Here is a 24,753-nt window from a genome sequence, read left to right as displayed (position 1 = left end):
GACATCACAGCCTGATGATGATGTCACAGCAGCGTTAGGACCTTGGTGGTCGTCTGCAGGCCGGTCTCCGATTGGTCCTGTTCCTCCGACCTCCGCGGCGGTCCTCTTCATTTCACGGATGTTTACAGACGACTTTTGTTTTTGTCCATCAAACAGCGTGCAACCATGGCAACAGAGACAGTGACACGTTTCTGCAGCCGAGCGGCGTCTTCATGTGGTTAAACGGTTGTCAGGGGTCAGGGCTGTTGTCAGGGGTCAGGGCTGTTGTCAGGGGTCGGGGCTGTTGTCAGGGGTCAGGGCTGTTGTCAGGGCTGTTGTCAGGGCTGTTGTCAGGGGTCAGGGCTGTTGTCAGGGCTGTTGTCAGGGGTGTTGTCAGGGGTCAGGGCTGTTGTCAGGGCTGTTGTCAGGGGTCAGGACTGTTGTCAGGGGTCAGGGCTGTTGTCAGGGGTCAGGGCTGTTGTCAGGGGTCAGGGCTGTTGTCAGGGCTGTTGTCAGGGGTCAGGGCTGTTGTCAGGGGTCAGGGCTGTTGTCAGGGGTCAGGGCTGTTGTCAGGGCTGTTGTCAGGGGTCAGGGCTGTTGTCAGGGCTGTTGTCGGGGGTCAGGGCTGTTGTCAGGGGTCAGGGCTGTTGTCGGGGGTCAGGGCTGTTGTCGGGGGTCAGGGCTGTTGTCAGGGGTCAGGGCTGTTGTCAGGGGTCAGGACTGTTGTCAGGGGTCAGGGCTGTTGTCGGGGGTCAGGGCTGTTGTCAGGGGTCAGGGCTGTTGTCGGGGGTCAGGGCTGTTGTCGGGGGTCAGGGCTGTTGTCGGGGGTCAGGGCTGTTGTCAGGGGTCAGGGCTGTTGTCAGGGGTCAGGGCTGTTGTCAGGGGTCAGGGCTGTTGTCAGGGGTCAGGGCTGTTGTCAGGGCTGTTGTCAGGGCTGTTGTCAGGGGTCGGGGCTGTTGTCAGGGCTGTTGTCAGGGGTCGGGGCTGTTGTCAGGGCTGTTGTCATCCATGTCACGGAGACGAGTCGGCAAAAACAACGTGATTCATGACTCAGTAAAGATGATGATGGTCGACTCGTGTGCGACGGGACGAAACAGGAAGTCAACGTTAATAAATCCAGAGGACGTTTAAGCTGCGGTCTGAGGAGCGCCTGAACGCAGCACGCCGTGTTTCCTGTTTGTTTGTTTTCTTCTGACGTCGCAGCAGAAAAACAGGAAACGTTGTTTTTGTTTCAAAATTAAGGATTTTCGCTGCGAACGCGACGATTTGAGTCTGTTTGTGAACGTTTTAAAGAATAAACACTGTTTACAGGCTGTTTACAGGTTGTTTACGGGCTGTTTACAGGCTGTTTACAGGCTGTTTACGGGCTGTTTACAGGCTGTTTACAGCTTGTTTACAGGCTGTTTACGGGCTGTTTACAGGCTGTTTACAGCTTGTTTACAGGCTGTTTACGGGCTGTTTACAGGCTGTTTACAGCTTGTTTACAGGCTGTTTACAGGTTGTTTACGGGCTGTTTACGGGTTGTTTACAGGTTGTTTACAGGTTGTTTACAGGCTGTTCTCGGTGTAACGTCGGACGCCGCTCACGTTTTGTATTTTTGTACGTTAAAGAAGCTCGGGTGTAAATATCTGATGACTCGTCAAAACACTAATGTAAATAAAGCTTAAAGACGATTTCTGACTTTTTAATATTTCTGTTCATCTTCAGCCTCTGATCCTGGATCAGGTCTCAGGGGCAGCAGCTCCAGCCTCTGGTCCTGGATCAGGTCTCAGGGGCAGCAGCTCCAGCCTCTGATCCTGGATCAGGTCTCAGGGGCAGCAGCTCCAGCCTCTGATCCTGGATCAGGTCTCAGGGGCAGCAGCTCCAGCCTCTGATCCTGGATCAGGTCTCAGGGGCAGCAGCTCCAGCCTCTGATCCTGGATCAGGTCTCGGGGGCAGCAGCTCCAGCCTCTGGTCCTGGATCAGGTCTCAGGGGCAGCAGCTCCAGCCTCTGATCCTGGATCAGGTCTCGGGGGCAGCAGCTCCAGCAGGGACCCCAAACTTCCCTTTCCCGGGCCACATTAACCAGCTCTAACTGGGGGATCCTGAGGCGTTCCCAGGCCACTGTGGAGATCTAATCTCTCCACCTGGTCCTGGGTCTTCCCCGAGGCCTCCTCCCAGCTGGACGTGCCTGGAACACCTCCCTAGGGAGGCGCCCAGGGTTCATCCAGACCAGATGATCCTGAACCACCTCAACTGGCTCCTTTCAACACAAAGGAGCAGCGGCTCTACTCCGAGTTCCTCACGGATGCTGAACTTCTCCCCCTCTCTCTAAGGGAGACTCCAGACCCCCTCCTGAGGAAACACAGTTCACACGCTTGGACCTGGACCTGGTTCTGTGGGTCCTGACCTGGACCTGGTTCTTTGGGTCCTGACCTGGACCTGGTTCTGTGGGTCCTGACCTGGACCTGGTTCTTTGGGTCCTGACCTGGACCTGGTTCTTTGGGTCCTGACCTGGACCTGGTTCTGTAGGTCCTGACCCAGCTTTCAGGACCACAGGTGAGGGTAGGAACCAGGACTGAGGGTAGAGCGACTGCAGCTCTGCCCCCGCTGCTCCATCGTCCCCTCACTCGTGAACCAGATCCCGAGGTCCTTGAAGTCCTTCACTTGGGGTCAGGACTCGTTCCAGACCCGGAGGAACAATCCAGCGGTTTCCTGCTGAGAGCCACGGCCTCAGATCCAGAGGTGCTGATCCTCATCCCGGCCGTTTCACACTCGGCTGTGAACCGATCCAGTGAGTGCTGAAGGTCCCTGACCCACGACGCCATCAGGACCACGTCAGAGACCAGATCCTCAGCCCACCCAACTGCAGCCCCTCCCCACCACCACTACGCCTCCATATCCTGTCCATGAAAACCACAAACAGGATTGGGGACAGAGTGCCCCCCTGGAGGAGGAAGACCCCCACCTGGAACCACTCCGCCTCACTGCCCAGGATCCGGACTCAGCTCTCTCTTTGGGGGTACAGAGACTGGACTGGTCAGAAGTGACCCCCTCACCCCAGACTCCCCCAGCACCTCCCACAGTATCTCCAGGGACCCGGTCATGGGCCTTCTCCAGATCCACAAAGCACATGTAGACCGGATGGGCCCACTCCCAGACCCCCTCCAGGATCCTGGAGAGTGCAGAGCTGGTCCTGGTCCAGGTCCAGGACTGGATCCACCTGGTTCCTCTTCAGTCTGAGGTTCTACAGGACCAACCTCCTTTCCAGCACCTTGGAGTCGACTTCACCAGGGAGGCTGAGGAGTGTGATCCCCCTGGAACTGGCTCACACCCTCTGGTCCCCCTTTCTGAACAGGAACCACCACCCCGGTCTGCCACTCCCTCGGCTCTGTCCCAGACTTCCACCAGTGTGTCAGAGACGTGTGGACCAGGACCAGGACCAGGACCAGGACCAGGACCAGGACCAGGACGGCCCCTCCAGACCCAGAGCTTTCAGCATGTGTGGATGCAGCTCATGGATCCTGGGGCTTTGCCTCTGTGGACTTGTTTCCTTCCTCAGTGACTTCTGTCAGAGATGTTGACGATGATCCCCATCAGCCTCCAGCTCTGCCTCTACAAAAGAGGGCGTGTTGGGCCCATTCAGGACTTCCTCAGAGTCCTTCCACCGCCCCATGACCTCATCAGCTGAGGGCACCAGCGTCCCGTCCTTACTGTGAACAGCTTGGACGGTTCCCCGTGTCCCCCTCCTGAGGTGCTGAATGGTGGTCCAGAAGCACCTCGGTGCCCCCCAAAGTCCTTCTCCAGGACTTGTGTGAACTCCTCCCACACCCGCTGCTTTGCCTCTGACCCAGCAGAGGCTGCAGCCCTTCAGACCTGTGGGGACCTCAGAACCACCTCCGGAGTCTTCTGGGAGAACAGGGGCCTCCTCCAGACGGTCCCAGTTCACCCGCACTACTGGTTTGGGTTTACCCGGTCTGTCCAGAACCTTCCCCGTCCTCTGACCCACTCATCCCCAGATGGTGATCAGCTGACAGCTCTGCCCCTCTCTTCACCCGAGTGTCCAAAACATCCGGCCTCAGATCAGATGAGACCATCACAGACTGGATCCTGGACCTTTGGCCTAGTGTGCTCTGGAACCAGGTCCACTTCTGAGCCTCCTTCTGTTCCAACATGGTGTTTGTTAAAGAGGATCCAGGACCAGCACACAAGTCTAACACCAGACGCTGGGGTTTAGATCAGGGAGGCCGTTCCTCCCAATCAGCCTCTCCAGGTGTCTCCATCGTTGCCCACGTGGGCGTTGAAGTCTCCCAGCAGGACTCTGGAGTCCCCTACTGGAGCCCCATGCAGGACTCCATTCAGGGTCTCCAAGAAGGCCCCAGACTCTGAACTGCTGTTCGCTGCATCTGCACCAACAACAGTCAGAGCCCCCCCCCACCACCCGCAGGCGTAAGGAGGCCACCCTCTGGTCCACCGGGGTCAACTCCAACACCGCGGCGCTCAGCCGTAATTAATAAGTAATTATTTTACTGCTGTTTTAAATTAAATATAAAAAATATTTACTGTATAAAAATAATAACGTGACATTTTATTTTCATTTAATTTATCAAAAGAAAAATAAATCAGATTAAAAACAAAGCTGCAGTTCGTGTTTCCGCAGCGGGGGCGCGCTGCCGCGTCACTGCCGCGTCAGAAGCGTCAGACGCGTCAAACTCAGACACGACCACACCGGAAGTGAACAGGCTTTACCTTCAAAGTAAAAGCACAACATTGGCACGGGATGGTCTTTTTTGAATCAGAATCAGAAAAAGCTTTAATGTTTAAAGCAGAAGGGGAAATTTTTTTGTCACAGCAGCAACAAAAAATTACAAAATAAGACAAAAACAAACAAAAATAAAACAAAGTTACATTTAAAAAGGGAAGAAATAGAAATAGACATATGTACATATTCACATGATAGTGCAGTTGTTCTTGTTTTGTAATAAAGTATGGAATAAATAAATATGAGTAAATAAACAGAAGTGACCTTAGTACAGGCGTGTTGCACAGTGCAGGGTACATGAGGGGGTCACCAGTGCTGTGGTACCTCTCCTTCACACACTCAGGGTGCATCAGTGTGTGAAGGAGCTGTGGTACCTCTCCTTCACACACTTAGGGTGCATCAGTGTGTGAAGGAGCTGCTGTACCTCTCCTTCACACACTCAGGGTGCATCAGTGTGTGAAGGAGCTGCTGTACCTCTCCTTCACACACTCAGGGTGCATCAGTGTGTGAAGGACCTGCGGTACCTCTCCTTCACACACTTAGGGTGCATCAGTGTGTGAAGGAGCTGCGGTACCTCTCCTTCACACACTCAGGGTGCATCAGTGTGTGAAGGAGCTGCTGTACCTCTCCTTCACACACTCAGGGTGCATCAGTGTGTGAAGGAGCGTCTGTACCTCTCCTTCACACACTCAGGGTGCATCAGTGTGTGAAGGAGCTGCAGTACCTCTCCTTCACACACTCAGGGTGCATCAGTGTGTGAAGGAGCTGTGGTACCTCTCCGTCACACACTCAGGGTGCATCAGTGTGTGAAGGAGCTGCGGTACCTCTCCTTCACACACTCAGGGTGCATCAGTGTGTGAAGGAGCTGCGGTACCTCTCCTTCACACACTCAGGGTGCATCAGTGTGTGAAGGAGCTGCTGTACCTCTCCTTCACACACTCAGGGTGCATCAGTGTGTGAAGGAGCTGCGGTACCTCTCCTTCACACACTCAGGGTGCATCAGTGTGTGAAGGAGCGTCTGTACCTCTCCTTCACACACTCAGGGTGCATCAGTGTGTGAAGGAGCTGCTGTACCTCTCCTTCACACACTCAGGGTGCATCAGTGTGTGAAGGAGCGTCTGTACCTCTCCTTCACACACTCAGGGTGCATCAGTGTGTGAAGGAGCTGCTGTACCTCTCCTTCACACACTCAGGGTGCATCAGTGTGTGAAGGAGCTGCTGTACCTCTCCTTCACACACTCAGGGTGCATCAGTGTGTGAAGGAGCTGCTGTACCTCTGCTTCACACACTTAGGGTGCATCAGTGTGTGAAGGAGCTGCTGTACCTCTCCTTCACACACTCAGGGTGCATCAGTGTGTGAAGGAGCTGCTGTACCTCTCCTTCACACACTCAGGGTGCATCAGTGTGTGAAGGAGCTGCTGTACCTCTCCTTCACACACTCAGGGTGCATCAGTGTGTGAAGGAGCTGCTGTACCTCTCCTTCACACACTCAGGGTGCATCAGTGTGTGAAGGAGCTGCTGTACCTCTCCTTCACACACTCAGGGTGCATCAGTGTGTGAAGGAGCTGCTGTACCTCTCCTTCACACACTCAGGTGCATCAGCGTGTGAAGGAGCTGTGGTACCTCTCCTTCACACACTCAGGGTGCATCAGTGTGTGAAGGACCTGTGGTACCTCTCCTTCACACACTTAGGGTGCATCAGCGTGTGAAGGAGCTGTGGTACCTCTCCTTCACACACTCAGGGTGCATCAGTGTGTGAAGGAGCTGCTGTACCTCTCCTTCACACACTCAGGGTGCATCAGTGTGTGAAGGAGCTGCGGTACCTCTCCTTCACACACTCAGGGTGCATCAGTGTGTGAAGGAGCGTCTGTACCTCTCCTTCACACACTCAGGGTGCATCAGTGTGTGAAGGAGCTGCTGTACCTCTCCTTCACACACTCAGGGTGCATCAGTGTGTGAAGGAGCTGTGGTACCTCTCCTTCACACACTCAGGGTGCATCAGTGTGTGAAGGAGCTGCGGTACCTCTCCTTCACACACTCAGGGTGCATCAGTGTGTGAAGGAGCTGCGGTACCTCTCCTTCACACACTTAGGGTGCATCAGTGTGTGAAGGAGCTGCTGTACCTCTCCTTCACACACTTAGGGTGCATCAGTGTGTGAAGGAGCTGTGGTACCTCTCTTCACACACTCAGGGTGCATCAGTGTGTGAAGGAGCTGTGGTACCTCTCCTTCACACACTCAGGGTGCATCAGTGTGTGAAGGAGCTGTGGTACCTCTCCTTCACACACTTAGGGTGCATCAGTGTGTGAAGGAGCTGTGGTACCTCTCCTTCACACACTCAGGGTGCATCAGTGTGTGAAGGAGCTGCTGTACCTCTGCTTCACACACTTAGGGTGCATCAGTGTGTGAAGGAGCTGCTGTACCTCTCCTTCACACACTTAGGGTGCATCAGTGTGTGAAGGAGCTGTGGTACCTCTCCTTCACACACTTAGGGTGCATCAGTGTGTGAAGGAGCTGTGGTACCTCTCCTTCACACACTCAGGGTGCATCAGTGTGTGAAGGAGCTGTGGTACCTCTCCTTCACACACTCAGGGTGCATCAGTGTGTGAAGGAGCTGTGGTACCTCTCCTTCACACACTCAGGGTGCATCAGTGTGTGAAGGAGCTGTGGTACCTCTCCTTCACACACTTAGGGTGCATCAGTGTGTGAAGGAGCGTCTGTACCTCTCCTTCACACACTCAGGGTGCATCAGTGTGTGAAGGAGCTGTGGTACCTCTCCTTCACACACTTAGGGTGCATCAGTGTGTGAAGGAGCCTCTGTACCTCTCCTTCACACACTCAGGGTGCATCAGTGTGTGAAGGAGCTGCTGTACCTCTGCTTCACACACTTAGGGTGCATCAGTGTGTGAAGGAGCTGTGGTACCTCTCCTTCACACACTTAGGGTGCATCAGTGTGTGAAGGAGCCTCTGTACCTCTCCTTCACACACTCAGGGTGCATCAGTGTGTGAAGGAGCTGCTGTACCTCTCCTTCACACACTCAGGGTGCATCAGTGTGTGAAGGAGCTGTGGTACCTCTCCTTCACACACTTAGGGTGCATCAGTGTGTGAAGGAGCTGCTGTACCTCTCCTTCACACACTCAGGGTGCATCAGTGTGTGAAGGAGCTGTGGTACCTCTCCTTCACACACTTAGGGTGCATCAGTGTGTGAAGGAGCTGCTGTACCTCTCCTTCACACACTTAGGGTGCATCAGTGTGTGAAGGAGCGTCTGTACCTCTCCTTCACACACTCAGGGTGCATCAGTGTGTGAAGGAGCTGCTGTACCTCTCCTTCACACACTCAGGGTGCATCAGTGTGTGAAGGAGCTGTGGTACCTCTCCTTCACACACTCAGGGTGCATCAGTGTGTGAAGGAGCTGCTGTACCTCTCCTTCACACACTCAGGGTGCATCAGTGTGTGAAGGAGCTGCGGTACCTCTCCTTCACACACTCAGGGTGCATCAGTGTGTGAAGGAGCTGCGGTACCTCTCCTTCACACACTCAGGGTGCATCAGTGTGTGAAGGAGCTGCTGTACCTCTCCTTCACACACTCAGGGTGCATCAGTGTGTGAAGGAGCTGCGGTACCTCTCCTTCACACACTCAGGGTGCATCAGTGTGTTACTGAAGGAGCTGTGGTACCTCTCCTTCACACACTCAGGGTGCATCAGTGTGTGAAGGAGCTGTGGTACCTCTCCTTCACACACTCAGGGTGCATCAGTGTGTGAAGGAGCTGCTGTACCCCTCCTTCACACACTCAGGGTGCATCAGTGTGTGAAGGAGCTGCTGTACCTCTCCTTCACACACTCAGGGTGCATCAGTGTGTTGCTGAAGGAGCTGCTGTACCCCTCCTTCACACACTTAGGGTGCATCAGTGTGTGAAGGAGCTCTGGTACCTCTCCTTCACACACTCAGGGTGCATCAGTGTGTGAAGGAGCTGTGGTACCTCTCCTTCACACACTCAGGATGCATCAGTGTGTGAAGGAGCTGCTGTACCTCTCCTTCACACACTCAGGGTGCATCAGTGTGTGAAGGAGCTGCTGTACCTCTCCTTCACACACTCAGGGTGCATCAGTGTGTGAAGGAGCTGCGGTACCTCTCCTTCACACACTCAGGGTGCATCAGTGTGTTGCTGAAGGAGCTGCCCAGTGCTGTGAGAGTGACCTGCAGGGGGTGGGACTCCTACACCAGCAGCCAGGACAGCTTCTCCTGCATCCTGCTCTCTCCCACCACCTGCACTGGGTCCACAGGGCGTCCCAGGATGGAGCCGGCCAAGTCTCCTCCTGTCTGCTGCTGATGTGCTGCTGCTCCAGCAGACGACTCCATAGAAGATGGCTGATGCCACCGCAGAGTCACAGAAGGAGGTCAGGAGTGAAAGGACCTGAGCCTCCTCAGAAGGTCCAGTCTGCTCTGACCTGTCTTCTGTGTTGCTGCGGCGTGGTTGGACCAGTCCAGGTCAGTGTTCAGGTGAACTCCCAGGTACTTGTAAGCTGTCCCCATCTCCATGTCCGTCCCCCGGACGTTCACCTGTGTGCAGGGGTGTTTGTGCCTGCAGAGATCCTCCTCTAGCTCTCTGGTCTTCCCGGCGTCGAGCGTGAGGTGGTTCCTCCGGCACCGGTCCACAAAGTCCTGAACACGTTCTCTGTGGGCGCCGTCGTCCCCGTCCCTGATGAGGCCGACGACAGCAGAGTCCTCAGAGAACTTCTCTAAAATTACACATTTATTTTCTTATTCTTTAACAGATTAATTATGATTTTTTAAATTAAAACAATAAAAACAAAGCTTCATAATTCAAATCAACAATCAAACGTGTTTCTTATTCAATAATATTTAAAAGATCTGAAATTTAAAGATATTTACCAAAACAAAATAAAGGCTGCAGTTTTATTGTGAAAGTCTGGAGCGGAAGTGTCGGTGTCGCTGTCGCGTGCGGTCTTGACGCTCGCGCGACAGTTTTCCGGCTCGTGTCGGAGCCGCTTCGTGTCTTCGCTGCGGCGGAGGATTAAGATGCGGAGCAGCCGCGGAACCGGAGCCCGTGACCCGGATCAGCCCAGGACCAGGACCGCGACCCCAGCCCGGGTACCCGAACCCTCCCCCGGCCCGGCGCGGCCCGGCACGGCCCGGCACGGCCCGCGGACAGTATGACAGCAGCGGAGAAAGAGTGTAGCCGCTGACAGACGCAGCTAACACCGCAGCTAATACCGCAGCTAACACCGCAGCTAACGCCGCAGCTAACGGCGCGATGGCCGTGGACGGGAGCGGCACGATCCGCAGCCGCATCAAGAACCTGCTGCGCTCTCCGTCCATCACGCTGAAGCGGCGGAGCGGCGGCGCGCGGCACAAAGAGGAGCTCAGCGACAAGGTGCGCGCGCGAACACACACACGCACACACACACACACACACACACGCACACACACACACACACACACACACACGCACAGACACATTTCTATACATATACTTTTACATAAATACATATAAATGTGTGTGTGTCTGTGTGTGTGTCTGTGTGTGTGTGTGTCTGTGTGTGTGTCTGTGTGTGTGTGTGTCTGTGTGTGTGTCTGTGTGTGTGTGTGTGTGTATTTTACCTGTTTTTTTTACCTTTATGTTATTTTATTAAATTGAATCCTGTTTTATTTTATGGTTTTGTAAAATTTCTAATTTATTTTTATTTTATTTTTTTATTTATTTTTTATTTTATTTTATTGCTGCAGAAATCCAAACCAACACACTTTACACTGTTTAAACTGTGTGTGTGTGTGTGTGTGTGTGTGTGTGTGTGTGTGTGTGTGTGTGTGTGTGTGTGTGTGTGTGTGTGTGTGTGTGTGTGTCTGTGTGTGTTAAAAGTGTGTAAACAGTGTAAACTGGTTCTACGCGTCCGTTTGTCCCTGCAGGGCCTCCGTCCGTCCGTCCGTCCGTCCGCAGCTCCATTCATGCTGAAAACTCCCAGAATGCTTTGTGCTTTCTTTGAACTGTGGCCTCCTTAAAGACACTAGTGTGTGTGTGTGTGTGTGTGTGTGTGTGTGTGTGTGTGTGTGTGTGTGTGTGTGTGTGTCCTGTGTGTGTGTGTGTGTGTGTGTGTGTGTGTGTGTGTGTGTGTGTGTGTGTGTGTGTGTGTGTGTGTGTGTGTGTGTGTGTGTGTGTGTGTGTGTGTGTGTGTGTGTGTGTGTGTGTGTTTTACTGCAGGACCCCCTCAGGGCCTCGTCTGAGCAGAAAAACCTGTTTTGTGAAACTGCAGCAGGAAGTGCAGCGGGACCTGGTTCAGATGATTGAGTCTCCTGGTTCTCATGAGGGGGGGGGGGGTCCTTGCTTCTGATTGGCTGAAGCATCTGTCACCAACACACGGGTCAAACCAACCAATCGGATCACTGCAGCGTCCGACGCACGAACGGCGTCAAATCCACCTCTGAACCAACGCCGACGGGTTCGGTTCCACGTCCCCGGAGTCAGACACGCAGATCGTCCCGGTCGTACGGGTCGTCCCGGTCGTACGTGTCGTCCCGGTCGTACGGGTCGTCCCGGTCGTACGGGTCGTACGGGTCGTCCCGGTCGTACGGGTCGTCCCGGTCGTACGGGTCGTACGGGTCGTACGGGTCGTCCCGGTCGTACGGGTCGTCCCGGTCGTACGGGTCGTCCCGGTCGTACGGGTCGCCCCGTGAAGCGCTCACATTTACGGGTTTATTCCTGGTCCCTGAAGGCGTCGTTTAAGAACCGTAAACACAGACCGGGGCTCGGTTCAGGCTCAGGTCCGTGGTTCTGAAGGTTCTGGACCCGGTCTGGTCTGAACCTCCTCACTTCCTGTGTGCGGCTCCAAACCCGTCCCCCTGAAACACGTGGGTGCGTTTCGTTCCCTCGTGGCGTCTCAGAGCGACGAGGTCCGGCCTCTGGGGAGGAACCTGGACCCAGATCTGCTGAGGTCCTGGTCCTGGTTCCTGGTTCTGGTCCTGGTCCTGGTCCCTGGTTCTGAGCGCTCCTCAGGTGTTTGTGTGTTTCCTGTCTGACCTCACTGACGCTCGTGACCTTTGACCTCCAGGTGACCTTGGAGAAGGTTCTGGGGATCACGGCTCCAGGGAACCGGGCGCTGGCCTGCGACCCCCGAACAGGACTGCTGGCTTATCCTGCTGGGTGAGTGTGTGTGTGTGTGTGTGTGTGTGTGTGTGTGTGTGTCTGTGTCTGTGTCTGTGTCTGTGTCTGTGTCTGTGTGTGTGTGTGTGTGTGTGTTGTGTGTCTGTGTCTGTGTCTGTGTCTGTGTGTGTGTGTCTGTGTCTGTGTCTGTGTGTGTGTGTGTGTCTGTGTGTCTGTGTGTGTGTGTGTGTGTGTGTGTGTGTGTGTGTCTGTGTCTGTGTCTGTGTCTGTGTCTGTGTCTGTGTGTGTGTGTGTGTGTGTCTGTGTGTGTGTGTGGGTGTGTGTGTGTCTGTCTGTGTGTGTGTGTGTGTGTTGCTCCTTAAACTCATGATGTGTTTAATCTGATAATCTGATCATGTCCTCAGCCTTTTAGACCCTGAACATGAGACACACACACACACACACACACACACACTCACACACACACACACACACACACAGACACACACACACACACACACACACACACACACACAGACACACACACACACACACACACACACACACACACACAGACACACACACACACACACACACACACACACACACACAGACACACACACACACACACACACACACACACACACAGACACACACACACACACACACACACACACACACACACACACACACACACACACACACACACACACGCTCACACTCCTGGGAAAGACTCTCTCTGAGCGTCTGGATCCTTCATAGATTCGGTTTCTTTGGGTCTTTGAAAGGGTCCTAAGGTTCTCAGGGTCCTAAGGTTCTCAGGGTCCTAAGGTTCTCAGGGTTCTAAGGTTCTCAGGGTTCTAAGGTTCTCAGGGTCCTAAGGTTCTCAGGGTTCTAAGGTTCTCAGGGTTCTAAGGTTCTCAGGGTCCTAAGGTTCTCAGGGTCCTAAGGTTCTCAGGGTCCTAAGGTTCTCAGGGTTCTAAGGTTCTCAGGGTCCTAAGGTTCTCAGGGTTCTAAGGTTCTCAGGGTCCTAAGGTTCTCAGGGTTCTAAGGTTCTCAGGGTCCTAAGGTTCTCAGGGTCCTAAGGTTCTCAGGGTCCTAAGGTTCTCAGGGTTCTAAGGTTCTCAGGGTCCTAAGGTTCTCAGGGTCCTAAGGTTCTCAGGGTTCTAAGGTTCTCAGGGTTCTAAGGTTCTCAGGGTCCTAAGGTTCTCAGGGTCCTAAGGTTCTCAGGGTCCTAAGGTTCTCAGGGTTCTAAGGTTCTCAGGGTTCTAAGGTTCTCAGGGTTCTAAGGTTCTCAGGGTTCTAAGGTTCTCAGGGTCCTAAGGTTCTCAGGGTCCTAAGGTTCTCAGGGTCCTAAGGTTCTCAGGGTCCTAAGGTTCTCAGGGTCCTAAGGTTCTCAGGGTTCTAAGGTTCTCAGGGTTCTAAGGTTCTCAGGGTCCTAAGGTTCTCAGGGTCCTAAGGTTCTCAGGGTTCTAAGGTTCTCAGGGTCCTAAGGTTCTCAGGGTCCTAAGGTTCTCAGGGTTCTAAGGTTCTCAGGGTCCTAAGGTTCTCAGGGTTCTAAGGTTCTCAGGGTCCTAAGGTTCTCAGGGTCCTAAGGTTCTCAGGGTCCTAAGGTTCTCAGGGTTCTAAGGTTCTCAGGGTCCTAAGGTTCTCAGGGTCCTAAGGTTCTCAGGGTCCTAAGGTTCTCAGGGTTCTAAGGTTCTCAGGGTCCTAAGGTTCTCAGGGTCCTAAGGTTCTCAGGGTCCTAAGGTTCTCAGGGTTCTAAGGTTCTCAGGGTCCTAAGGTTCTCAGGGTTCTAAGGTTCTCAGGGTCCTAAGGTTCTCAGGGTTCTAAGGTTCTCAGGGTCCTAAGGTTCTCAGGGTCCTAAGGTTCTCAGGGTCCTAAGGTTCTCAGGGTTCTAAGGTTCTCAGGGTCCTAAGGTTCTCAGGGTCCTAAGGTTCTCAGGGTTCTAAGGTTCTCAGGGTTCTAAGGTTCTCAGGGTCCTAAGGTTCTCAGGGTCCTAAGGTTCTCAGGGTCCTAAGGTTCTCAGGGTTCTAAGGTTCTCAGGGTTCTAAGGTTCTCAGGGTTCTAAGGTTCTCAGGGTTCTAAGGTTCTCAGGGTCCTAAGGTTCTCAGGGTCCTAAGGTTCTCAGGGTCCTAAGGTTCTCAGGGTCCTAAGGTTCTCAGGGTCCTAAGGTTCTCAGGGTTCTAAGGTTCTCAGGGTTCTAAGGTTCTCAGGGTCCTAAGGTTCTCAGGGTTCTAAGGTTCTCAGGGTCCTAAGGTTCTCAGGGTCCTAAGGTTCTCAGGGTTCTAAGGTTCTCAGGGTCCTAAGGTTCTCAGGGTTCTAAGGTTCTCAGGGTCCTAAGGTTCTCAGGGTCCTAAGGTTCTCAGGGTCCTAAGGTTCTCAGGGTTCTAAGGTTCTCAGGGTCCTAAGGTTCTCAGGGTCCTAAGGTTCTCAGGGTTCTAAGGTTCTCAGGGTTCTAAGGTTCTCAGGGTCCTAAGGTTCTCAGGGTCCTAAGGTTCTCAGGGTCCTAAGGTTCTCAGGGTTCTAAGGTTCTCAGGGTTCTAAGGTTCTCAGGGTTCTAAGGTTCTCAGGGTTCTAAGGTTCTCAGGGTCCTAAGGTTCTCAGGGTCCTAAGGTTCTCAGGGTCCTAAGGTTCTCAGGGTCCTAAGGTTCTCAGGGTCCTAAGGTTCTCAGGGTTCTAAGGTTCTCAGGGTTCTAAGGTTCTCAGGGTCCTAAGGTTCTCAGGGTCCTAAGGTTCTCAGGGTCCTAAGGTTCTCAGGGTTCTAAGGTTCTCAGGGTCCTAAGGTTCTCAGGGTCCTAAGGTTCTCAGGGTTCTAAGGTTCTCAGGGTTCTAAGGTTCTCAGGGTCCTAAGGTTCTCAGGGTTCTAAGGTTCTCAGGGTCCTAAGGTTCTCAGGGTTCTAAGGTTCTCAGGGTTCTAAGGTTCTCAGGGTCCTAAGGTTCTCAGGGTTCTAAGGTTCTCAGGGTCCTAAGGTTCTCAGGGTTCTAAGGTTCTCAGGGTCCTAAGGTTCTCAGGGTCCTAAGGTTCTCAGGGTTCTAAGGTTCTCAGGGTTCTAAGGTTCTCAGGGTCCTAAGGTTCTCAGGGTTCTAAGGTTCTCAGGGTTCTAAGGTTCTCAGGGTCCTAAGGTTCTCAGGGTCCTAAGGTTCTCAGGGTTCTCAGGGTTTCAAGGGGGCCCCGAGGTGGACTCAGGGTTTGAGCAGGTTCCAGGATGTTTTTGAGGTGGTCCAGAGGTTTCTCGGGAGGTTCCAGTGGTTTTTAAGGCGGTCCCCAGGGTCACATGTAGGTCTGAAGAGTTCTTGAGGTGGTCTAACTTGGCTTTTATAAGGTACTGTTGGGGGTCCCAGGTGGTTCCAGCGGTCACGTTGGTCTTAGGGGGTTCCAGGAGTTCTTGGTCTGTGAGGGGGTTCCAGGGGTCTGTGTGGTTTCCTCAGGGTCCCGGGTTCAGGAGTTCTTGGTCTGTGAGGGGGTTCCAGGGGTCTGTGGGGTTTCCTCAGGGTCCCGGGTTCAGGAGGTCCTGACCTGATGACAGCGTTAAAGAGTCAATGTTTGTGCTCGTGGTGAAGGTGACGTGTGTTTGTTGTGTGAGGGTTCAGGACTGCCCCGGCCCCCCGTCAGCCTCAGGTGCAGTCCTCTGTAGACCTGAGAGACCAGGTCTCAGGTGCAGTCCTCCGTAGACCTGAGAGACCAGGTCTCAGGTGCAGTCCTCTGTAGACCTGAAAGACCAGGTCTCAGGTGCAGTCCTCCGTAGACCTGAAAGAGCAGGTCTCAGGTGCAGTCCTCCGTAGACCTGAAAGACCAGGTCTCAGGTGCAGTCCTCCGTAGACCTGAAAGACCAGGCCTCAGGTGCAGTCCTCCGTAGACCTGAGAGACCAGGTCTCAGGTGCAGTCCTCCGTAGACCTGAAAGACCAGGCCTCAGGTGCAGTCCTCCGTAGACCTGAAAGACCAGGCCTCAGGTGCAGTCCTCCGTAGACCTGAGAGACCAGGTCTCAGGTGCAGTCCTCCGTAGACCTGAGAGACCAGGTCTCAGGTGCAGTCCTCCGCAGACCTGAGAGACCAGGTCTCAGGTGTTCGAGGTGTTTGAACCATAAACAGGACGGTGTTTGTTTCTCAAACAGGAAACTTTCAAGAGTTTGCTCCCAAAACACAAAACAGGGACCAGCACGGCTTTAAGTGGACATTAGAGAGAATGCAGCTTTAAGTGGACATTAGAGAGAATGCAGCTTTAAGTGGAGTCTCCTCCTGCTGGACATTAGAGAGAATGCAGCTTTAAGTGGAGTCTCCTCCTGCTGGACATTAGAGAGAATGCAGCTTTAAGTGGACATTAGAGAGGATGCAGCTTTAAGTGGAGTCTCCTCCTGCTGGACATTAGAGAGAATGCAGCTTTAAGTGGAGTCTCCTCCTGCTGGACATTAGAGAGAATGCAGCTTTAAGTGGAGTCTCCTCCTGCTGGACATTAGAGAGAATGCAGCTTTAAGTGGAGTCTCCCCCTGCTGGATATTAGAGAGAATGCAGCTTTAAGTGGAAATTAGAGAGAAAGCAGCTTTAAGTGGAACCTCTCTGCTCTTGAATCTAAGAAAGAAAAGAGCTTTAAAAGAATGTTTCTGTGTTTGTTCAGGGAGTGTTTACATGTATTAACCTGCTGTGTGTGTTTGTGTGTGTGTGTGTGTGTGTGTGTGTCTGTGTGTGTGTGTGTGTGTGTGTGTGTGTGCAGGTGTGTCGTCGTCCTCTTGAATCCTCGGAAAAACAAACAGCTTCACATCTTCAACAGCTCCAGGTAAAAAAAGCTTCAGCCAATCAGCTCTCACTTCCTGTCTGTCTCTCACCTGTCTGTCTCTCACCTGTCTGTCTGTCTCTCACCTGTCTGTCTGTCTCTCACCTGTCTGTCTCTCACCTGTCTGTCTCTCACCTGTCTGTCTCTCACCTGTCTGTCTGTCTCTCACCTGTCTGTCTCTCACCTGTCTGTCTCTCACCTGTCTGTCTCTCACCTGTCTGTCTCTCACCTGTCTGTCTCTCACCTGTCTGTCTGTCTCTCACCTGTCTGTCTCTCACCTGTCTGTCTCTCACCTGTCTGTCTGTCTCTCACCTGTCTGTCTGTCTCTCACCTGTCTGTCTCTCACCTGTCTGTCTCTCACCTGTCTGTCTCTCACCTGTCTGTCTCTCATCTGTCTCTCTCTCACCTGTCTCTCTCTCACCTGTCTGTCTCTCACCTGTCTGTCTGTCTCTCACCTGTCTCTCTCTCACCTGTCTCTCTCTCACCTGTCTGTCTCTCACCTGTCTGTCTGTCTCTCACCTGTCTGTCTCTCTCTGTCCTGTCTGTCTCTCTCTCACCTGTCTGTCTCTCTCTCACCTGTCTCTCTCTCACCTGTCTGTCTCTCATCTGTCTCTCTCTCACCTGTCTCTCTCTCACCTGTCTGTCTCTCACCTGTCTGTCTGTCTCTCACCTGTCTCTCTCTCACCTGTCTCTCTCTCACCTGTCTCTCTCTCACCTGTCTGTCTGTCTCTCACCTGTCTGTCTCTCTCTCTCCTGTCTGTCTCTCTCTCACCTGTCTGTCTGTCTCTCACCTGTCTCTCTCTCACCTGTCTCTCTCTCACCTGTCTGTCTCTCACCTGTCTGTCTCTCACCTGTCTCTCTCTCACCTGTCTCTCTCTCACCTGTCTGTCTCTCACCCGTCTGTCTGTCTCTCACCTGTCTGTCTCTCACCTGTCTGTCTGTCCCTCACCTGTCTGTCTCTCACCTGTCTCTCTCTCACCTGTCTGTCTCTCACCTGTCTGTCTGCAGGAAGGCGATCACCACCTTGTCCTTCTCTCCTGATGGTAAATATGTCGTCACAGGCGAGGTGAGTGTGATCGGTTCGATTCTGTACGATGCCGTTCCACTGTGACATGATGAACCTGACTTTAATGCCGCTCTTCCTCCCTCAGAGCGGCCACATGCCGGCGGTTCGAGTCTGGGAGGTGTCGGAGCGTGTGCAGGTGGCTGAGCTGCAGGAACATAAATACGGCGTCGCCTGCGTGGCGTTTTCTCCCAACGGCAAATACATCGTCAGCGTGGGCTACCAACACGACATGATCGTCAACGTGTGGAACTGGAAGGTACCCAGCGGCACGCAACCAGCGTCACGCAACGAGCGGCACGCAACGCACGTCAACACGTGTCAACACGCGTTAACACGCATCAACACATGTCAACACACGTCAACGCACGTCAACACACGTCAACACACGTCAACGCACGTCAACACACGTCAACGCACGTCAACACACGTCAACACACGTCAACGCACGTCAACACACGTCAACGCGCGTCAAAGCACGTCAACGCACGTCAACACACGTCAACACACGTCAACGCATGTCAACGCACGTCAACGCACGTCAACGCACGTCAACACATGTCAACACACGTCAACACGCATCAACACACGTCAACACGCATCAACACACGTCAACACGCATCAACGCACGTCAACACATGTCAACACACGTCAACGCACGTCAACGCACGTCAACACACGTCAACACACGTCAACGCACGTCAACACGCATCAACACACGTCAACACGCATCAACACACGTCAACACACGTCAACACATGTCAACACACGTCAACGCACGTCAACACGCATCAACACACGTCAACACATGTCAACACACGTCAACACATGTCAACACATGTCAACACGCATCAACACACGTCAACACACGTCAACACATGTCAACACACGTCAACACACGTCAACACACGTCAACACATGTCAACACACGTCAACACACGTCAACACGCATCAACACATGTCAACACGTGTCACATAGATAATGTCTCATTTACATATTTAAACATTAAGTCGGGTTTTGTGGCGAGCTGCACTTTAACGTTGTTGTTGTTGTTGTTGACAGAGAAACGTTGTTGTTGTTGTTGACAGAAACACGTTGTTGTTGTTGTTGTTGTTGTTATTGACAGAAACACGTTGTTGTTGTTGTTGTTGACAGAAAAACGTGGTCGTTGCAGCCAATAAGGTGTCCAGTAAAGTGACGGCCGTCTCCTTCTCCGACGACAGCTCGTACTTTGTTACCGCCGGCAACCGCCACGTCAAGTTCTGGTACCTGGACCACGCCAAGGCCTCCAAGGTTCTGCCGCCACTCACGTGTCACTCATGTGTCCCGATGCTTCCTGTGTGATGATGTGTTCACTGACGCCCTCCTCGCCGTCTGCAGGTGAACGCCACCGTCCCGCTGCTGGGGCGTTCAGGGCTGCTGGGAGAACTCAGGAACAACTTCTTCAGCGACGTGGCGTGTGGGCGGGGCCGGCAGGCGGCCTCCACCTTCTGCATCACGTCCTCCGGGCTGCTGTGTGAGTTCAACGACCGCCGGCTCCTCGACAAGTGGGTGGAGCTGCGGGTGAGTGCGTCCTTCGTCACACCACGACTTCCTGTCAAGTTGTGTTTCCATGGTAGCAGCCAATTGCGTTGCCAGGGTTGCTGGTTGCCAGGGTTGCTGGTTGCCGGTGTTGCTGGTTGTCGGGGTTGCTGGTTGCCGGGGTTGCTGGTTGTCAGGGTTGCTGGTTGCTAGAGTTGCCTGTTGTTGAATCATGATGAGAGCTGATGGACTCATGCACTCACAGAAAGAGTTTAGCTGAAGACGCCCAAACTAGTGTTTCCTGTTTAATTCATTGCTGACACAAACACAAACAAACCTGGCAACCAACCAACCTGGCAACCAACCTGAACCTGGCAACCAACCTGAACCTGGCAACCAACCAACCTGGCAACCAACCTCAACCTGGCAACCAACCTCAACCTGGCAACCAACCAACCTGGCAACCAACCTGAACCTGGCAACCAACCTCAACCTGGCAACCAACCTGAACCTGGCAACCCGACTGCTGGACTTATTCTTTGTTGTTGCTGAGACGACCTTGAGACTCTAATGGAGCCGTTCTGCTCGTTCTACACTTTCACTCACTGTTTGAATTTTCCTGTGTTTTATTGTGAAAAGCTCTAATGTGAAGTTCCTCTGCTTTTTCCTCCGCTTCCTGTGCAGAGGGTCGACTCTGTGTCTGCGTCCGTAAGTCCCCGCCCCCCCCCCCCCCCCCGACCCCCGACCTCAGTGCGTTCAGCCTGTGACAGAAAATAAGACTCATAAAGGAGTCTCTGTTAGCTAGCTGCTAGCTGCTGGTTAGCTTTTAGCTCCCCATCAAAGTGCCAAAATTCATTCCTTAGCTCCTGTGAAAAACTTGGTGAAGTTGGTAAGCTAGCTTACTGTAGCTGGTGAGCTAACCAGTAACATGTTGGCTAGCTGAGAACATGCTAACACTAGCCAGCTACAATAGCTCTCTAAGCTCCTAGCTAGGTTGATCGCTAACCAGACAAAAATAGAAACAGTAAAATAAGCCTTACGCAGGCAGGTCTTCACCTCACTCCCCGCCGCTGGAACACTACAGTTAGCTAGCTAGCTGCTGTCCGTGCTACTCGCTAACTTGTTTACTAGTGACGGGGAGTGAGACTGTTCGATCCAGAGCTGCTGCTAACCACCAGCCGCTGCTTCTTTCTGTTACCGGTGTAGCATGAATGTCTGGTGGAATTTGCTAGCTAACTAGCAGATGGCTGGCTAGGTAGCCAATGCTAGCATGCTAATTCTGCCATGTTTTCATGCTACACTAGTTACAGAAAATGAGCTGAACAAAGTTACTCATCAGGTGCTAGCGGCGTGTTTTCTACACTGTGACCAGAAGCATCAAGATGTTAAAATGAGCTAACTTAGCATCTGGCTAGTTAGCTATAGCTAATAGTTAAAAGGGTGCAGTCTGGTGCTACATTAGCTTGTGTTTGAGCTAATAGCTAATAAGCTCTTTCAGTGCGGCTTGTTATTGGCTAAAGCTGAACGTTAGCGCTGAACGTTAGCGCTGAAGCTAAAGTGATGATGAGTAACGAGTTTGTTTTGGATTTTCACCGGCTGAACACACTGACTCAGACACGCCCACTTCCCTCCTCTCACCCCATTGGTCGGTTTCACAGCACGCCGCTGTCATTCATTACCAACTGTCCACCTGATTGGCTGAGAGACGAATCACCTCGTTCACGGTCCACGCTTCGATTCCCAGAGGACCCTGAACGCAGCATCAGTCACCTCCATCGCCGCCGTCTCATTCTCTCACTTCATTTATATATTTTAGTCCAGAGACACAGAGACGCGTCCTCCCCCTGACTCACCTGTGCCCCTGACTCACCTGTGCCCCTGACTCACCTGTGCCCCTGACTCACCTGTTGACTCACCTGTCCCCCTGACTCACCTGTTGACTCACCTGTCCCCCTGACTCACCTGTTGACTCACCTGTCCCCCTGACTCACCTGTTGACTCACCTGTCCCCCTGACTCACCTGTTGACTCACCTGTTGACTCACCTGTTGACTCACCTGTCCCCCTGACTCACCTGTGCCCCTGACTCACCTGTGCCCCTGACTCACCTGTGCCCCTGACTCACCTGTTGACTCACCTGTCCCCCTGACTCACCTGTCCCCCTGACTCACCTGTGCCCCTGACTCACCTGTTGACTCACCTGTCCCCCTGACTCACCTGTTGACTCACCTGTCCCCCTGACTCACCTGTTGACTCACCTGTCCCCCTGACTCACCTGTTGACTCACCTGTCCCCCTGACTCACCTGTTGACTTACCTGTTGACTCACCTGTCCCCCTGACTCACCTGTTGACTCACCTGTTGACTCACCTGTTGACTCACCTGTTGACTCACCTGTCCCCCTGACTCACCTGTTGACTCACCTGTTGACTCACCTGTTGACTCACCTGTCCCCCGGACTCACCTGTTGACTCACCTGTGCCCCTGACTCACCTGTCCCCCGGACTCACCTGTTGACTCACCTGTCCCCCTGACTCACCTGTTGACTCACCTGTCCCCCGGACTCACCTGTTGACTCACCTGTTGACTCACCTGTGCCCCTGTCCCCAGGCGTCCCAGGCCACCTGTCTGTCCGTCACAGACGAGTTGATCTTCTGCGGTTGCTCCGACGGGACGGTTCGAGCCTTCAGCCCCGTCAACCTGCACTTCCTGTGCACGCTGCCCCGCCCCCACAGCCTGGGGACGGACGTGTCCTCCATGGTGGACGCCAGGTAACACGCCGCTCTGTCGGCCCCGCCCACGAGCTCGGAGGTCACCTGACTCACGCTGTGTTTCCTCCTCAGTCAGCTGTTCTCCTGCAGGCCGGACGCCCGTTACCCCGACACGGTGGCGGTGACCTACGACCCCGCCAACCGCTGGCTGTCCTGCGTCTACAATGACCACAGCGTGTACGTGTGGGACGTGCGTGACCTCCGGGACCCTCGCAGGGCGGGGAAGCTCTACTCCGCGCTGTACCACGCGTCCTGCGTGTGGAGCCTGGAGGTTGGTGCGGCGCGTCTCTGATGCATCACGTGTCTCCTGTTGAACCTCTTCAGCGTCTGCTCGTGTCCGCAGGTTTACCCCGAGGGACCAGGACCGGCGTGCCTCCCCCCCGGGACCTTCCTGTCCTGCTCCTCGGACAACACCATCCGCCTGTGGACCATCGAGGGAAACGGCGTCCTCAACAGGAACGTCCTGAGTCACGTACGAGGACGCCGTCGCCGTCATTCACCGGCCGCGGGGCGTGCGTCACGTTCTCACGCTTCCTCTGACCTCTGTGCCCTCAGGACCTGCAGAAGGTCATCTACGTGGACGACAACGTCGGCGGCCTCCTGGACCCCGAGAGCGCCACCGTCACCGGGGGCAACGGGGAGAAGGCGGGGTCGTCGGGCGCAGAGGGGGGGCAGACGGACCAGAGCAGAGCCGGCATCAGGAGCCTGAGAGTCAGTCCTGATGGACTCCACCTGGCCTCAGGGGACCGCATGGGGGTCCTCAGGTGAGTCCTGCTCACACACACACACACGTACACACACACACACACACACACACACACACGATGCTGATACTGTGTGTGTGTGTGTGTGTGTGTGTGTCTGTCTGTCTGTCTGTCTGTCTGTCTGTCTGTCTGTCTGTCTGTCTGTCTGTGTGTGTGTGTGTGTGTGTGTGTGTGTGTGTGTGTGTGTGTGTGTGTGTGTGTGTGTGTGCGTGTGCGTGTGCGTGTGTGTGCGTGCGTGCGTGCGTGTGTGTGTACGTGTGAGTGTGTGTGTGTGTGTGTGTGTGTGTGTGTGTGTGTCTCTGTGTCTCTGTGTGTGTGTGTGTGTGTGTGTGTGTGTGTGTGTGTGTCTCTGTGTCTCTGTGTGTGTGTGTGTGTGTGTGTGTGTGTGTGTGTGTGTAGGGTCCATGACCTGGACACTATGGAGGAGATCTTGAACGTTCAGGCTCACGACTCTGAGATTCTCTGCCTGGAGTTTTCCAAACCAGACACAGGTGAGCAGCTTCAGAACCAACACACACTTTAGTCTCTGTATCATCCAATCAGAGGCCAGAGTGCAGAGACACCATCCAATCAGAGACCAGAGGTCAGAGCCTGTGGCCTTCAAAATAAAAGCCTGTGTGTGTCTCAGGTCTGCAGCTGCTGGCCACAGCCAGCCGGGACCGTCTGATCCACGTCCTGGACGCAGCCCGAGACTACAGCCTGGTCCAGACCCTGGACGAGCACTCCTCCTCCATCACCGCCGTGCGGTTCGCCGGTCAGTCCCGTGACCTCTGACCTCACCTTCTCCTTCCTGTCTGACCTCACCTTCTCCTTCCTGTCTGACATCACCTTCTCCTTCCTGTCTGACATCAACTTCTTCCTGTCTGACATCACCTTCTACTTCCTGTCTGACATCACCTTCTACTTCCTGTCTGACATCACCTTCTCCTTCCTGTCTGACATCACCTTCTCCTTCCTGTCTGACATCATCTTCTTCTTCCTGTCTGACATCACCTTCTACTTCCTGTCTGACATCACCTTCTTCCTGTCTGACATCACCTTCTACTTCCTGTCTGACATCACCTTCTCCTTCCTGTCTGACATCACCTTCTCCTTCCTGTCTGACATCACCTTCTCCTTCCTGTCTGACATCACCTTCTCCTTCCTGTCTGACATCACCTTCCTGTCTGACATCACCTTCCTGTCTGACATCACCTTCTACTTCCTGTCTGACATCACCTTCTCCTTCCTGTCTGACATCACCTTCTACTTCCTGGCTGACATCACCTTCTTCCTGTCTGACATCACCTTCTACTTCCTGTCTGACATCACCTTCTACTTCCTGTCTGACATCACCTTCTACTTCCTGTCTGACCTCACCTTCTACTTCCTGTCTGACATCACCTTCTACTTCCTGTCTGACATCACCTTCTACTTCCTGGCTGACATCACCTTCTTCCTGTCTGACATCACCTTCTACTTCCTGTCTGACATCACCTTCCTGTCTGACATCACCTTCTACTTCCTGTCTGACATCACCTTCTCCTTCCTGTCTGACATCACCTTCTACTTCCTGGCTGACATCACCTTCTACTTCCTGTCTGACATCACCTTCTACTTCCTGTCTGACCTCACCTTCTACTTCCTGTCTGACATCACCTTGTCCTTCCTGTCTGACATCACCTTCTACTTCCTGTCTGACATCACCTTCTCCTTCCTGTCTGACATCACCTTCTACTTCCTGTCTGACATCACCTTCTCCTTCCTGTCTGACATCACCTTCTACTTCCTGTCTGACATCACCTTCTACTTCCTGTCTGACATCACCTTCTCCTTCCTGTCTGACATCACCTTCTACTTCCTGTCTGACATCACCTTCTCCTTCCTGTCTGACATCACCTTCTCCTTCCTGTCTGACATCACCTTCTACTTCCTGTCTGACATCACCTTCTACTTCCTGTATGACATCACCTTCTCCTTCCTGTCTGACATCACCTTCTCCTTCCTGTCTGACATCACCTTCTTCCTGTCTGACATCACCTTCTCCTTCCTGTCTGACATCA

At 53.5% G+C, this 24,753-nt stretch overlaps 1 protein-coding gene across 2 annotated transcripts in view; it reads left to right on the top strand.

Moving 5' to 3' along the window:
- The first annotated feature begins 9,780 nt into the window (after nt 1-9,780).
- Nucleotides 9,781-24,753, top strand: part of mapkbp1 (mitogen-activated protein kinase binding protein 1) — a 29,098-nt gene continuing 14,125 nt past the window's right edge. For both annotated transcript variants that reach the window (XM_083924230.1, XM_083924229.1), the window contains exons 1-13: nt 9,781-10,116; nt 11,789-11,880; nt 16,534-16,596; nt 17,602-17,659; nt 17,745-17,915; nt 18,813-18,950; nt 19,038-19,220; nt 21,787-21,947; nt 22,020-22,218; nt 22,291-22,419; nt 22,503-22,711; nt 23,111-23,202; nt 23,340-23,465. In XM_083924230.1, the coding sequence (XP_083780356.1) occupies nt 9,997-10,116; nt 11,789-11,880; nt 16,534-16,596; nt 17,602-17,659; nt 17,745-17,915; nt 18,813-18,950; nt 19,038-19,220; nt 21,787-21,947; nt 22,020-22,218; nt 22,291-22,419; nt 22,503-22,711; nt 23,111-23,202; nt 23,340-23,465 (1,741 nt within the window). In that variant the 5' untranslated portion in view covers nt 9,781-9,996. The remainder of the gene's footprint in view (nt 10,117-11,788; nt 11,881-16,533; nt 16,597-17,601; nt 17,660-17,744; nt 17,916-18,812; nt 18,951-19,037; nt 19,221-21,786; nt 21,948-22,019; nt 22,219-22,290; nt 22,420-22,502; nt 22,712-23,110; nt 23,203-23,339; nt 23,466-24,753) is intronic.

The sequence above is a fragment of the Echiichthys vipera genome (genome assembly GCF_963691815.1).
Source record: "Echiichthys vipera genome assembly, chromosome: 12".
Taxonomy (NCBI): domain Eukaryota; kingdom Metazoa; phylum Chordata; class Actinopteri; order Perciformes; family Trachinidae; genus Echiichthys; species Echiichthys vipera.
The sequence above is the reverse complement of the archived record's forward strand: the minus strand, read 5'-3'. Positions and strand labels throughout refer to the sequence as shown.